The sequence below is a fragment of the Pavona decussata genome, unplaced genomic scaffold (genome assembly GCF_977016875.1).
Source record: "Pavona decussata unplaced genomic scaffold, jaPavDecu1.1 SCAFFOLD_198, whole genome shotgun sequence".
NCBI lineage: Eukaryota > Metazoa > Cnidaria > Anthozoa > Scleractinia > Agariciidae > Pavona > Pavona decussata.
Window position 1 is genome coordinate 1792137 of NW_028145606.1, and position 16351 is coordinate 1808487.

At 37.9% G+C, this 16351-nt stretch overlaps 1 protein-coding gene across 1 annotated transcript in view; it reads left to right on the forward strand.

Annotated features, from left to right (window-relative positions):
* Positions 1-16351, forward strand: part of LOC146461504 (serine/threonine-protein kinase 3-like) — a 29631-nt gene that overhangs the window by 2827 nt on the left and 10453 nt on the right. The window contains exons 3-10 of the mRNA XM_085086924.1: positions 5220-5348; positions 5857-5908; positions 8554-8616; positions 9452-9534; positions 10395-10476; positions 12040-12105; positions 13850-13951; positions 15319-15456. Of these exons, the coding sequence (XP_084943050.1) occupies positions 5220-5348; positions 5857-5908; positions 8554-8616; positions 9452-9534; positions 10395-10476; positions 12040-12105; positions 13850-13951; positions 15319-15456 (715 nt within the window). The remainder of the gene's footprint in view (positions 1-5219; positions 5349-5856; positions 5909-8553; positions 8617-9451; positions 9535-10394; positions 10477-12039; positions 12106-13849; positions 13952-15318; positions 15457-16351) is intronic.

Sequence of the window (16351 nt, forward strand, 5' to 3'; positions counted from 1 at the left end):
TTCGACGACAACTTTGCCCGCTTCTCCTCTGATTTACAAAATCCAAAACTAGCTCAAGACGAAGCAAGCGAACTTGAGCAAGAACTGACAAAAGATGAACTACTGAATGCCTTAAAAGGTTTCCAACCTGACAAAACTCCAGGTGATGACGGTTTCACGAAAGAATTTTATGAAATCTTCTTCGAATTGCTATGGAGGAACCTCCTCGACTCTTTCAATGAAGCCTTTCAAACAGGCAAACTGTCTATATCTCAGAGAAGAGGAATTATTTCGCTAATACCAAAAGATGAAAACAATCTTATGGTCTTAAGCAACTGGCGTCCAATAACATTGCTTAATGTCGACTATAAAATATTGGCTAGAGCTATTGCAAAAAGAATAGAGACGAAGATGCCCAAACTGATTCATTCGGACCAAACAGGGTTCGTAAAAGGGTGATACATCGGTCAAAATGTGAGGCTTTTAAATGACCTTATGGAATTTACCGAATTAAACAAAGTCCCAGGAATACTACTCTTTATAGACTTCGAAAAAGCCTTTGATACATTAGAATGGCCTTTTATTCATCACACTTTAAGATTCTTCAATTTTGGCCCGAACATTCAAAAATGGATTTCAGTACTCTATAGCGATGTTGAAAGCGGAGCTATAAACGGCGGATACATGACTAATTATTTTCGAGTATCAAGGGGCGTAAGGCAAGGATGCCCGCTGAGCCCTCTATTATTCGTCCTATGTGTAGAACTTCTTGCACAAAAAATACGACAAAATCCGGAAATAACAGGTATTGAACTACCTAATTCCATTGAAGCTAAGCTAAGCCAGTTCGCTGACGACACTACATTAATATGTAAGGACACGATGTCATTACGTGGAAGTATGTCAGTTTTGGGGAGCTTTGGTGAAATTTCAGGTTTAAAGCTAAACAGCAAAAAGACAAAGGCTATGTGGATAGGCTCTTTGAAAAACAACAAAACCAAACCCTTAGAGATAGATGTTCCAGCGGACCCAATTAAGACCTTAGGAACCTATCTTTCAAACGATAGAGACAAAAATAGCAATTTGAATTTTTATCTAAAAATTCAAAAGATGGAAACTAAATTAAATATCTGGTTGTCTCGCGACCTTACACTTATGGGAAGAACCCTGCTTGCTAAAACTCTAGGAGTCTCTAAATTGGTGTATGCAGCCTCAATGTTGACTGTTCCTCAAGAAGTTATTAAAAGAGTCCAAACCAAGCTCTTTAATTTTTTATGGAAAAACAAAAAAGATAAAATAAAAAGGGAAGTTCTTTTTCAAGAAACAAGTAAAGGTGGCCTGAACTTTCCAAATTTTGCAACGTCAGTTAAAGCACTCCGCTTGAGTTGGATTGGTAGACTGCTTAACAGTCCAACTACCGATGCATGGACAGCTATTCCAAATGCTTTTTTTGAAAAATATGGAGGTCTTAACTTCTTGCTCAAGTGTAATTATCATATAAAGAAACTAGACAAAAATTTACCGTCTTTCTACTTAGAAATGCTAGAGTACTTTAAGGAATTACGTCTAAATCGCCAAGATAAATACAAAAGTGACCTTGTTTTATGGAACAATCAAGACATAACTATTGAAGGTAAATCGCTGTTCTGGAAAAGTTGGACCGAAAATGGAATTTACTACATTCAAGACATTCTGAATGAAAATGGAAAATTCCTAACTTATGAAGAATTTAATCGCAAGTACAAAATAAAAATTAATTTTCTAAACTATTTTCAAATCCTGGCATCAATTCCAGCAAACCTCAAATCAAAGGCAGCTTCTACACCCAGACCCATGAACTTTATTCTCGATGATTGTGATACATTTGACTTATCTAGGGACAAATCGATTAAACTTTCAAAAATGAAATGTAAAGACTATTATCATCTCTTTCAAGAAAAAGCAGAAGTTACACCAACAGCCATAAAAACTTGGGCCAGACAATACCCCGATATAGAATGTAAATGGCAAAAATTATTCCAAAATATACCTCGCCTCTCTACTAACAACAAACTGAGACAATTCTCCTTTAAAATGTTACACCGTATTTTAGTGACCAAAAAAGAACTCAAACGTTTTAAAATAGCAGATAATGAGGAGTGTTTTTTCTGTAATTCAGCTGATTCCTTGGAACATGCATTTCTGGAGTGCCCTGCAGGCCAAAAACTCTTTCAAGAAGCCTTAACATGGTTTAATAATAAGCACAAAGTAAATTTTACTCCATCTAAACAACAGTACCTATTTAAAGACTATGATCCACCCCCGAGTACTAACTCAAAATTAATGCGGAAATTCCAGATCCTTACTGTACAAACTCAGAAATATTACTACTCATGTAAAATGTTAGAAAAACCTCCAAATATTCTAGAATTGAAGTCAGCGCTAATCTTACAATGGAAAGTTGAAAAATGGGAAATTTAAAATTAATTTAAATTAACGAAAACGCACAATTTTTTTTTTTTTTTTTTTTTTCTTCCAGTGACAAAATTTCATCCTTTTCTTACTGCTTTCCTGTTTTTTTTTTTTTTTTAGTAGCGTGTAACCCGCAGTTTGTAAGTAATCTAGTTACTGTTATGTTTAAGGCTATCTGTATTAAATTGTAAGTAGAGTCCTGTTTTGTTCAGTAGCGTAAGTAACCAGTAAACATGTATTGTAGGTAGAAAAAAAAAAAAAAAAAAAAAAAAAAAAATATTTTAAAGTTCCAAGGTATTTTATTTTTTGAGAAATTGCAAGAGTTTGAAATGCGGCCTAGATGCGGTCACGGGCCGATGAAAACCGCGAAGATTTTGGTCAAAGGACGAAGCCCCGTTCACGGTGTAAAATAACCCAATGAATTTGAAACTTTACACAAACCTAAACCAACCATCTCGCAAGAGAATTAATACAATAAACATTCCAAACTCGCTGGCTGCTTTCTAAAGCATGCAGATTTGTGTACGCTACTCAAAATGACCTTGAAACTAATGCTTATTTTCATTGAAATAAAAGTGTTTCTGGTATGTCATTTTCTCTAAATTAAATCTCATATATCGAAAGACGAGTTACAGTTGATCAGTGCCACACTGGCTTATTGATTTGAGCCGTCGCTGCTAAACACGAACACTCAAAACAACACGACAGGAACAAAGTCACACGCTTTTCTCCATTTTACTGATCGACTTCTTCATTTAAGAAGATAAAGGAGCTGTAAAGTATGATTTGCACTACTTTTTCCTGCAATGGTCAGAATGGTATGCAAATTTGTTGCACATGTTTCGTAGGCTAATTGACCGGAATAACTATATTATTTTAGAGCAGAGTAGGAAAGAAATCTCGGATCGAGAAACATTGAATGGCTGTCTTCAGTCCGTCTGATTAGTTTTAGGGCCCAATACGTGATGTTTGGAAACATTCACGGGCTCCAGATGTCAAGTGTTTGTGAATCGGTTCTGATCTCATAATTCGTGACGTGAATTGCGAGCCGCAAGTATCGCACGCATATTCGATCTTCCTTGAGTGGGAAAGAGTTTGAATCAGAGCTTGAAACTTGGTACAAATAAAGTTCTTTTCTTCGTCTTTCGATATATGAGATTTAATTTAGAGAAAATGACATACCAGAAACACTTTTATTTCAATGAAAATAAGCATTAGTTTCAAGGTCATTTTGAGTAGCGTACACAAATCTGCATGCTTTAGAAAGCAGCCAGCGAGTTTGGCATGTTTGTTGTATTAATTCTCTTGTGAGATGGTTGGTCTAGGTTTGTGTAAAGTTTCAAATTCATTGGGTTATTTTACACCGTGAACGGGGCTTCGTCCTTTGACCTAAATTTTCGCGGTTTTCATCGGCCCGTGACCGCATCTAGGCCGCATTTCAAACTCTTGCAATTTTCTCAAAAAATAAAATACCTTGGAACTTTAAAATATGATTTTCGAAAATAGTTAATCCAAGGGTGTCTTCAGACGAAATATCAGAAATTCGACCAAGTGGTCGCTGAAATGCAGTTCTCGATTCTTACAGGCAGCCGCTCTTAACACTGAACTGAGATGAAAACAAAAGCGTTTTCTTTTCTTAGAGAAATGGCAGTTAATTAGTTGTACCTTGAAAATCGAAGAAATCAAAATGCAATATGGACTCTTGGTGTTTTCAAGACTCATGTTATACCTCACAAGAAAGTGAAGCTTTCGTACAAGCAGTTTTTTAAGGCTCTCACAAGGGTTGTCTTGTCTCTTGAGACAAAAGTCACGTCTCTTTAGATGAGAATCCCATTTCTCGAATGAGTGGTACTGTATGTATTGCCATAAGCCTTCAAACACTGTCCTGAAAACCAATTCCTAAAATGTTTTCAGAGAGGCAAAGTACATGTACATGTCAGGGTTCTTGTTAGAAGACAGTAACTAGTGTAATTTTACCGTCTGTTCGTGTTTATGTTACCGGCTATCCGAAATTATTGAAACCACATTCAAAATTTATCGTATTTTGAAAAAAACGTGCCCTTGTTTTGAGAATTTCCTTTCCATAAATAATGTTAAAACATCCAGCAGATATTACATCTATATATATCATGTTGAAAATCCATCGCCTGTAAAGAAATCACTCTTGGTTTGAGTATTTTCTTTTGTCAAAAACAACGCTGACTTCAAGCTCTGCCATGTTTGGTTTCCATTCTTCCTGTGGCCCCATCATTTCCTTGGAGACATTTAATGAGATGGTGTCCACCTGCTATAGCAAATTTATTACGGTAACCTCCTTTTTCAAATCTTAGTACAAACCTTGCATCTACAAGGCTGTTGTCTAACAGGCATCCAGTAGCCTGGGACACCCAAGAAAATGCTCTGGGCACCTAAATGTTTTGCGGCTGCAGCACTTAACATTTTCACAGGTTGGGCTCCTACAGCTGTAACTTTAATTCTCAGGTTTTGGCCTTGTGGGCTCCTTGAAAATAAAAGCAATAGTCTTGATGTATGTCGCTTAAAGGATGGAGTAAGCCTGAGCCAGCATTTTTCAGAATGCCAGTAGTAGCAACAAGCGCCTTTCTTTAAACTTTCTGTGACCTGAACTAGATTTAGCTAAAGAATCCAACTAGATCAGACTGGTAATCTTGAAACACAGCCCACAAGATCAGTTTTGCCTTCAAAATATTCCTGTTGGCAAAATGAAACCACTTCTAAGTATGTCATGGCTATCCAATGTACTTCAAGTTTATGCTTCTTTCTCTTGTCAGATCATATGGCTCGGTTTTCAAAGCAATGCACAAGGAGACAGGCCAAGTTGTTGCCATCAAACAAGTGCCAGTCGATACAGATCTACAGGAGATTATCAAAGAAATAAGCATGATGCAACAATGTGATAGGTACTGTATGAAACTCATTAATAATTCATAAGCCCATTGACTTATCAAAATTAATGGTCGATAATACATCATGTGCAGTGACTTTATATCAAAAAACATCCTCCTTATTAGTATGCGGTGTTTTATCAGCTGATAAAACACTCCTCATTAGTATGCAGTGTTCTTTTTGTATGCTAATTTCCAACATTCACAAAAGCATCATTGTTATGAACTCTATTGACACACACTTTTCCAGGAGTGTTTTTGAAGCCATTCAAAAATTTGCAGCACGTGTTTTATCAGGTTTAAAACCACGAGGCGCAGCCTGCTTGTTTTTTAAACATTACATTCTTATGTAATGTTAGTGACAGAAGTTGAAGGAGATTATCTAGCCTATTGGCTAAATAAATTTATCAATTTTACAAGTTTAATTTATCGTTAAGGGTCCTCATTAATGAAAAAAAGCCCAGTCTTTCTAGAATAAACCTTACTTGTAGATAAAACATTGTTTTATTCTGTCTCTCTACAGCCCTTATGTTGTCAAGTATTATGGAAGCTATTTCAAGAACACGGACCTCTGGGTATGCATAATTTGGAGTTTCAATTAATTTCATTGGTTTTGGTTTATTTCTTTTCATTTTGCAGGTCCAGAAAATATCCATACTCCCTCCACGGAAAGTTTTTTGTTTTGCACCCCCTGTCCCCCCAGAAAATTCCAGTTTAGCTGCATACTTTGCTTCTAAAATTTTGACTTTTTAGACCCCCTTCCCCTAGGTATTTTCAGTGACCTTCCATGGGGTGGGTATGAATTTTTTGTAGAACTGCAGATTTTGCATCATGTCATGTTCTTTTAGCAATACCTCCCCCACAGAAGGGTTTTTTTTTTATTTTAAAACCCCAGACTACCCTTCTGGAAATTGCAATTTATATTTATGCTCTACAGAACTGTATTTTATTTGGCTTTTTAAGGCTCCCCCTGGTCCCCCTCTCCACCCTGCTGGAATTTTCAATCCCTCCTATGGTGGTGAGGGTGATAGGGGGTGGGCTCCCGAACCTTAATTGGTGGGGCACCCTTCATAACTTTAACACCGTTACATGTATGTGCATTGAAAATGAAACTGGAAGTGAATAAGGACATCCTGCAGTGTTTTCTTTTAGGTCTGTTTAGTGAGACAATGACATCACATCACTTAAGAATTATGTCATTTATTCTGTGCAGCTGCCATCTTGGATCCACCATCTTAAAACCATCCAAATTGACTCAAACATTACCAAAACCAACTACGAAAATACAGTCGAACCTGTTTTAAGCGGCACCGTATTAAGCAGTCACCCTCTATTAAGCGGTCAGTTGTCAAAGTCCCGAAAATTACTTCCCTTAGTTACAGTAGTCCAGTGACCTGTATTAAACGGTCACCTCTATTAAGCGGTCGTGGTCACCCTATACTAAGTCCCAGCGAGCTGTTTCTATTGTCTTGACCTGTTTAAACGGTCACTTTGTAAAAGGAAACCACTTAAATATGGTAACAAGTAGCGTGCCAGGCAATTGAGTTTCTAATGAGCTGCACAATAGTGGCGTTAATGTTTTACTGGTCCGTTTCAATACCATGCTCTTCTTTGTCATACCATTTTTATCGCTGAACTTTCCAAGTAAGTGATGTATTCTGTGTAACCTGTATTAAGCGGTCACTTAGGCATTCCTCAAGGGTGGTCACCGCTTAATTCAGGTTCGACTGTAATGCTAGTTAATGGTGTAGAAGTGAAGTTTTAAGACAGTTTCTCACAAAAAGAATTCAAAAATATGGCTGTCAAAATCTCATTGCCATGAGAAGTATAAAGTACTGTAAGTAACTTATTATGGAAACATTCTGTAGGACTATGTACAATGTACACGACTGTATCACAGTTCTCATTAAGTTTTTGGCCACATGCTGTATCGAGCTTCATGCCTGTACCAATCTTGTTGTTTTATGGGTAAAATGAACCGAAATCATCATCTGGAAGATCACCCCTATCATCAAGGATCTTTTAACGGTATTCAGCTGCAATGGGTGTTAGAAGTTTGACTGCCCTGCTGTATCAATAAATCCTGATTTTTGTAATTTTTATCATCCTGATTACTCCAATAATATGTCAAATAATTTTGCAACAATCAGAGAGATTTCTGGTTTCTATATAATAGCAGATATGAAGCATGCAGTCATCTGTAAAATTCCTGGGTCTGACAACAGACTTTCGCAAACAGAACAGCAGATTTCAATCATAGAGCAAACCTTTCTCTTTATCAGGCATCCAAACATATGGGTTGCAGATAATTTTTTTCACTGAGCTGCAGCCATGTCCAGGTCAAATTTCTCTCCGATCTTTCTCCAGCAATTCAAGCTTTTATAATTTATTACAAATAATTTGTTCTTATGCTCTTTGTAAAATTAATTTTGTTATGAAGACCCTGGTACTTTTGTATTTCTTCCATGAAGAGTGAGGTGTTCAGCTCAGTCATTGTTGCTGCCATCTTTCTAATGTAGAAAGAGCAATGAATCCTGCATTGAAATACAGTGTAATACTTTGCAGGATAGACTCGGGGATAGGTTATTCACCATCGCCCTAATCATCCACTCAAGATAGAACTCTGTTCTATCTACCTTAAGTGTTTGTGATCACCCCGATCATCCAAGCCCCAGTTGAAGGGGTGCATAAAATAAGGCCCTAAGTGACTTTTGATGCAAAGTCAAGTTCTCCTTTTGTTTCACAAACCAATACAAGGCAATTTGGAAGAGAATCTGGCTAGCAATTTATCAGAAGTCACTTGGTACTTTTTTGCAGGCACCCTTCAAAGAGCAGATAACTTTGTCCAGCGGAAAAGTTGCTATCCAGTAGATAAAATGTGTTTGTTGGAGTGCATTTTATCCCCTGGATAGCAATTTATCTGCTGGATAGAGTTATCCGCCCTTTCAACAAAAAGGGCCAGATTGTGAGTGGTCGAGCAAGTGGTGTTTCCATATAATTGCCCCGATCACTTGAATATTACTTGAGATGACTGGCATGATCAGGATTATTAATATATTTATCTGGATGATCATGTGGAAAGAAGACTTATAAATGTTTGGTCACTTGGCAATTTTGTAAAATAATTAGTAACATGAATTAGTTGGTCATCTGTCTGTTTAAAAAATAGAGTCAGTTGTGGTACTGATTCTCAGATTTTTGGTTTTCCATAATTTTTCAGATTGTAATGGAGTTTTGTGGTGCCGGATCTGTCTCAGATCTGATGAAGATAAGAAATAAAACTGTAAGTGATTATTTTGAGTTATTTTTTCCTTGTAGTGTGTACAATTTGTACATAACACACAATGAAATATTTCCTCAAAAAAGCTGGGTGATAATGTATAGAGTACTGAGGGTCATGTGACTCTGGCTGCATAAGTTCATCATGCACAGCCTAACAAGGAAGAATTTCAGGCTCAAAAAATTCCCAAAAAACAGGCTAAATAGCCAGTAGGTGTCATACAATATTACTCATTTGACTACAGTGTTTTTTTTTTTTTGATAAACAAAGTTCTGAAAGATCATTCAGATGTTTAACAAATCGATGGCAGTTTTCTATGGTCTATACTCTTATAGACCATAAAATGACATCATAAAATGTTCAAAACTCAAGTGGAACCACGAGCCGCAGGCTCGTGGTTTCACTGCCAAGTTTTGGACATTTTATGGCATCATTTTTGGTCTATAAGAGTATAGACCATAGAAAACTGCCATCGATTTGTTTTTTACAACAACATGAAAAAAGTACGAGCGGAATTGGCAATTTTTTTCGTTGAGAAAGCGCGCGCGTTACATCTGGTGTCATTTTTATTGTCTGTACTCTTATACACAATAGCTACAAGCCAATCAGCGCGCGGGAATTTGGACAGTTATTGTAAAATTTGAATTAGCATAATGACAAACACAGTGGGGTCTCACTCACCAGGTTTCATGAAAAATTCTGCAAGTGTACACATTGATGTACAAAAGAAAGGGCTCTTTTTAATAAGTTTCTTATTAATGACAGCATATACATGTTCATTAATTTGATACTCCTGGCTCTTAGTTGACTTCATTCATTTGATACTCCTGGCTCTTAGTTGACAGAAGAAGAGATTGCTTGTATACTGAAGTACACACTCAAAGGTCTTGAATACCTGCATTTAAGAAGAAAAATACACAGGTGGGTAAACAATGGTACTTCAGCATGTTTATGTCTAAATTATCTTCATTTGAAGAGAAATTATACAGGGTTTGGTAGATGTTTGATTTGAAGTGTGAAGTGCCGTAGAGGACTCCATGATTTGAATTGGTCTAGTACTCAAGGACAGTGCCTAGTAAAACAGAAGTATTTTTGCACAGTTTATGACTATGTGGGAAAAGCAGATTTTACTATGGGCAACTGGAATCCAGAAAGAAATTTGGGGGTAGCGGGGCAATTTTTAGAAATAATTAAGCAACGATTATTCTAAAAAAGCCATAAAATTCAAAGCAATGTTTGGTTTTTTTTTTCTTTTTGTTGTTTTGTTTTGTTTTTGTTTTTGGTTTTTTTTTTAATTGAAGCTTTATCTCTGGTTACCCCCAATTTTCTTTTTTTCTTTTTCTCTTTTTCTTTCTAAGTTCTGCTTTTTCCCCATAGTTCTAAACCACACAAAAATATCCCTGTTAGTAGGCACCACCCATATGAAAGTTTCCTGAGTATCTCGAGATTCGCAGAACGTGTGCACAGTAGCTAAAGTAGACACCATCCTTAAGGTTCTGTTCACACTGTGGCAATTCCAGTTTGGGTCTATAACAAAATTTACACGGATTGGCCTTTGGTTTACATGCATGTGTATACCTACTATGGCTAAGTTTTGTTTATTGGTATTGTGTGGACACAGTGTATTCTCAAAGTGTTTCAAACCAACAGAAGAAGACTTTGTAGAAGCTACTGCATGACTCTATCCCAGTCTGTTTCTTAAAGCGTAGTACATCAATTAAAGTCATGTGAGCCCCTTTGACACTGATAATCGCCCCCTTTTTTTTTTCATCCACTTGTAGAGATATCAAAGCAGGAAATATTCTGTTAAATGCTGAAGGTCATGCAAAGCTTGCAGACTTTGGGGTCGCTGGACAACTGACAGTGAGTTGATCTTTACAGTTCTAAGTTAAAATGCAATCATAATGTTTAGCATTGGTTTAGCATTTGACCTTAAGGTGTCCATGGGAGTGTAATCCAAGAGCATACTGTAGATAGTGTTGAGGTGATACAGACCTTTTATGGGTTTAAAAATAAAGAGATGGGAACGTTTCTTTCAGTTTAAATTTTTCTTGTGGATCTTTTGGTGTTCGAAAGATTTTAGCAGGGCCTTTTCTCAAGGTGTTATTTAGAGAAGAAAGGACGTTTTGTGTTAAAGTGTCATATAACATCCCCCATTACTCGTCTAGAAGCTACAGTAGTTATATTATGAACAACAAGCTTTCAAAGTGTAGCCAAGTTTGAAACTGGGTGTCCAAGGTGCATGTCCTTCGTTCAATATGCTGTATTTAAAAGACTAGAATATTAGTTGAATTTTAAGTTACAATTTGTCAAAAAAAAAAAAATGCCTGGACCTGAAAAACCCTTGTTGCTAAAACCTTACATAGCAAGCTCCGTAATATAAGTAAATTTAGGGAAGTTAACACAAACTGAAATACACTGTAAATTAATCTCCTTGCATTGATTTAGCATAGGAAACTTCTTTCCACATTAATATAAGGGGTTTGCTCTTGCAGACTAACATTGCCTCAGTCTCCCACATTTTATTTGCATCTCTTCATCTACTGCGAGTCAATAAAATGAGTAATATAAACAAGTGCTTGTATAACTTTTAGGGTTAACCTTTTACTAAAGTTCTGCAAGCGACCTTGTAATAGACAAGCACTCCATCGAAGTCTTCAAGTAGCAGCTACTTTAAACAACTTTGATTTATCGTAGTTTACTATTCTGTGAAAAACAGGGGTAAGTGCCACCTCGAATTATTTTCCCCCCTCTAGACTCGTGTTATTTGTCAGGACAAGAAAAAGACATCAAATTTTAATGAAGCATTAGCCTGCGTAGCCAGCATTTCCGTGGCAAGTTTGTTCGTTTTTTGCTTTTTGACCAGGCGAATATTAGGACAAGAGCTCTTTTTTCTCGCTCTTGTCCCAATTTTCGCACGTTCAAGCAGCAATACTCTGGAGAAAAGGTGTGAGAGCCATGTACGCAATCTAGTTAGGAAATGTTTAAGCAATCGCTGTCCACAGTTCTTTATACACTATTTTAATTATAACAGGGATGTACTGCCCAGAAGGACAAGGAGCAGTGATAAACTTTGACTGCCGTCTGTAAAATTAGAATGTACGAAAAAAGCTTTTTTTTATCATGGCTGTGTAGTTTTTAATCAGAATTTTTAATCAGGTTTAGATTTTTAGTTTTTACTTTATATGGCATTTTATAGCTATTTTTATTGTACTTAATTGTCATTATTATTTCCACTCAATTTAGTTTATTATATAGGGCCTCTATGGATAGCAGTTTTTATCTTGTACAAAAATTGAAGGAGTTACCATATTAAAATAAAGGTTTCTTATTTATAAATGTACAAAACCCCGTGGAAACGTTTGCTACGGATGCTAACGAAGCATCTACCGCCTCTTTGTTGTTGTTGTTTTTATTTAATTCCAGGATACAATGGCTAAAAGAAATACCGTTATAGGAACTCCATTTTGGATGGCCCCTGAGGTGATACAGGTCAGTACTGGGTTTTGCATGAGTCAGAATCGTACAGGTTTAAAGATATCACACACGAAGTGAAGTGCAAGAATCATCTCTCTTCTCATATTGACAATACGACAGGAGAGAGCTTTTATTTTCAAGAGCTTTCATTTGAATGGTCATCCTTTGGGCAATAGAAGCACAACCTCAGAAATGAATGTAGAATCACCTTTTACATCGCATTAAACAGCACCACAAGAAAGTTCTGCCCAGATGGTCACACAGGGTCAAAAGTTAGAACTTTCTACTGCATAATAAACAGCACCGCAGGAAATTACTACCCAGTAGCTTTCATTTGAATGGTCACACTTTAGGATTTCATCCACAGCCTAAAAAATTCGAAACACCGTGTACAGCATAATAAACAGCACCACAGGACAGTACTGCTCAGTAGCTTTCATTTGAATGGTCACACTTAAGGATTCCATCTACAGACTCAAAAATTAGAAACACCGTGTACAGCATAATAAACAGCACCGCAGGAAATTACTACTCAGTAGCTTTCATTTGAATGGTCACACTTAAGGATTTCATATAAAGATTCAAAAGTTAGAACCATCGTGCACAGCATAATAGACAGCACCACAGGAAAGTACTGCTCAGTAGCTTTCATTTGAATGGTCACACTTTAGGATTTCATCCACAGACTCAAAAATTAGAACCACCTTGTACAACATAATAAACAGCACCACAGGAAAGTACTGCTCAGTAGCTTTCATTTGAATGGTCACACTTTAGGATTTCATCCACAGACTCAAAAATTAGAACCACCTTGTACAACATAATAAACAGCACCACAGGAAAGTACTGCTCAGTAGCTTTCATTTGAATGGTCACACTTTAGGATTTCATCCACAGACTCAAAAATTAGAACCACCTTGTACAACATAATAAACAGCACCACAGGAAAGTACTGCTCAGTAGCTTTCATTTGAATGGTCACACTTTAGGATTTCATCCACAGACTCAAAAATTAGAACCACCTTGTACAACATAATAAACAGCACCACAGGAAAGTACTGCTCAGTAGTTTTCATTTGAATGGTCACACTTTAGGATTTCATCCACAGACTCAAAAATTAGAACCACCTTGTACAACATAATAAACAGCACCACAGGAAAGTACTGCTCAGTAGCTTTCATTTGAATGGTTAAACTTTAGGATTTCATCCACAGACTTAAAAGTTAGTACGGGTCCCGTTTGGCTTGTATAGTGATCTTTAAGATTTCATCCATTGATGTGAAACATGTAACTGTAGTTCAAACTCTAGATAAAGATTTACAGGTTGTTAACCCACTGACTTAAGCGGCAGTCACTTGTAGGAGGCCGCTCTACTGTATTGGCGTAATCTGGTTTTAGAGCGGTTTTGATTGAATGAAGTAAACCAAAACCAAGGTTATTACTCTGGCCAATCATAACGGACGTAAACAGTGTTATCAACCAATCAGACTTCGAAGCAAATTTATGTAACCGTCGTCAAGCGCGGGAAAACGCGTGTGAATAAGTCACGATTGGTTTTGGTCTGGCTTCCCATTGGTTGAGAAAATGGCGCGAACTTTGCCAACCAATCACAGAGCACAGTAAAGGAAAACCATCAAAGCAAACAAAAATTACTTTCGGCGCTCAATTGAAAACCGTTCTCTGAGCGTAAATGCAGTTTCCGTTATCCATCCTCTGTCGATATAAATGAGAAACTTTTTTACTGCTGTGTATTTACAGGAAATAGGTTACGATTGCCTGGCTGATATCTGGTCATTAGGAATAACTGCGATAGAGATGGCGGAAGGAAAACCCCCATATGCTGATATCCATCCCATGAGGGTTAGTACAAACTATACTGATAAGTGTTACGTGTTATCTTTATCTGATAGGGCTATTATAACAAGTAGCTATAAAATAATGCAGGGCAATGTACCCAGGTAGCTACATTGCGCAGTCGGTAAGGCAACAGTCAATCCATAAGTGCCTACACTCACCCACCCCAACCCCACTCCCGGGGCCGATCTCTAGGCCTCATTTCTCACCGACCCAGTGACCGTTCGTTTAGTGGATCTACCATGTCAAGGATGTTGCCTAAGAAAAAATTCAAGAAACCCACAAGGCCAAACGCCGAGAAGTTAGGAGCGCAACATGTAAAGTGTTAGGTGCTGATGCAAGAAATTTAGGCGCCAAGAGCATTTTCTTGGGTGCTCCTGTTAGGCATCATCTTTGCATGTCATCTTTTTTGTCCTCCTTGACCGAGGGTCATCAAGGATTTATTTTCTTAGCTGATGAACTTATCATTGAAAGAAAGTGAGAGACTGTGCTATAACGTAAAAATTGCGAGATTATCAAATGCCCCGGGGTAGGCTAATCTCCGACCCCCCGGATGGACAGTACGGTAAAATGACCCTATAATACCAGGGGGGAGGGGGTGGTGGTTTGCTTCCCATTGGTTGAGAAAATGGTGCGAACTTCGCAAACCAATCACAGAGACAGAGTATTAAAGTTCAACCAAAGCTTATCATTTAAAGGAAGTGAGAGTGCTACGACGTAAAAATCAAGAAATAGTAAAATGCCCCGGGGAGGCTAATCACCGACCCACTGGACGAACAGTACGGAAAAATGCCCGGGAGGGTAGAGATGGGCCCCGCTGGAATTGGTCGATGGATAAGGGTAAAAAGGGGGTCAGCGAAACAACATACACGCCGTCTGGGATGATTAAGGCCCGTTTAAAAGGTTTCAATATTTGCCTTAACATGAACCAAATGTCGGGGGCGTTTGAACAGGTCGTTCGACATTGTCGAAAGCGTAAAAAAATTGTTGAAAGTGTGTTGAATCAAATTTAATTGGTTTTAAGTTTCATTCAACATCGATTCAACATTTCCCTTGTTCTTGAAAATGTTGAATGGCGTTAAAACCGTTTGAACATTCCGTTCATCCAACATTTGCCCAACATGAACGGATGTTGGGCAAATGTTGAAACCGTTTAAACGGGCCTTTAGTTTCGCAAATTCAAAATAATTAGCGCTGCTGATCCCTCGTAAAGAGCACGTGGAGAAATCGCAGTAAACATTAGTTTTGCGTTGTCACTGTTACACCGCTTCTGTTGCACCCGCGATCGTGGAGAGATCCCGCCCGCCCGCCCGCCCACCCACCTAATCTCCTTCTTCTTATGCAACAACAGCAAGGTACATTTTTTCCTACAGGCGATATTTATGATTCCAACAAAGCCGCCTCCCACATTTAAAGAGGCAGACAGGTGGAGTAAGGACTTTCAAGACTTTGTAAGTAGATGTCTGGTAAAGAATCCCGAAGAAAGGGCGACCGCCACACAGCTTTTGCAGGTAGGTGATTCACTCAGAACTGGCGTCCCTGTGGTCGCAGGCGATCGCAGAAACAAATAGAAGAAACTATGGTGCTGTGTCGGTGGGGGAATGGAAACGAGTATTTGGTTCTACCAATTGAGTTGATAGGATAACTTGGCCTCTGTGAAGAGATACATTTAGCCAAAATCAGGAATTTTCACAGACTGTTAAAAGAAATTAAAATTTCTTTTAAAATTTCTTTTAACTTGTATCAAAAGTTTAACTTACCTTAGGCCCGGTTCAGACGCCGAACTTTTCATGAGCCGAACCTAATACCTTGAATTAAGTACATGAAAAATTCGGCGTCTGAATCAGTTGAGAACGGCTGCTTCAATAGACCTCTTTCATAATGGAGGGCATAATTAGTATTCTTTTATGTGCATGCAAATAAGCCTTCTTGACCTCGCTTTTGAGTGAAAATGCTTTTGTTTTTACACATGCTAGCGAGGCCAGGAAGGCTAATTTAAATGCATACAAGAGAATAACAATTAAGCCCTCCATTTTGTGAAAGAGGTCTATTTGGAACGGCTCAGCCGTTCTTCCCGCCTGGCTCAGCCGGGAATTTCGGCTTTGGAACGGTTTTCATTGAGACGTCGAACTTTTCATGAGCCGAACCCAATGCATAAATTATTATAACGTATTTCAGATACAGTCTCTCGTAGAGAGCATGTTTTGCTTCAAGTAAGTTAAGTTCGGTGTCTCAATAAAAAGGCGGGATTTTCGTGATTTGGGCCGACCTTTATTTGAGTTAAGTTCGGCTTATGAAAAGTTCGGCGTCTGAACTGGGCCTTAGTTTAAGGATAGTTTAGGGAGGGCCATTATGTAAACTCCAGAGGACTTCATCAGTAATTGATTTCACCCTCATAAAATAAAG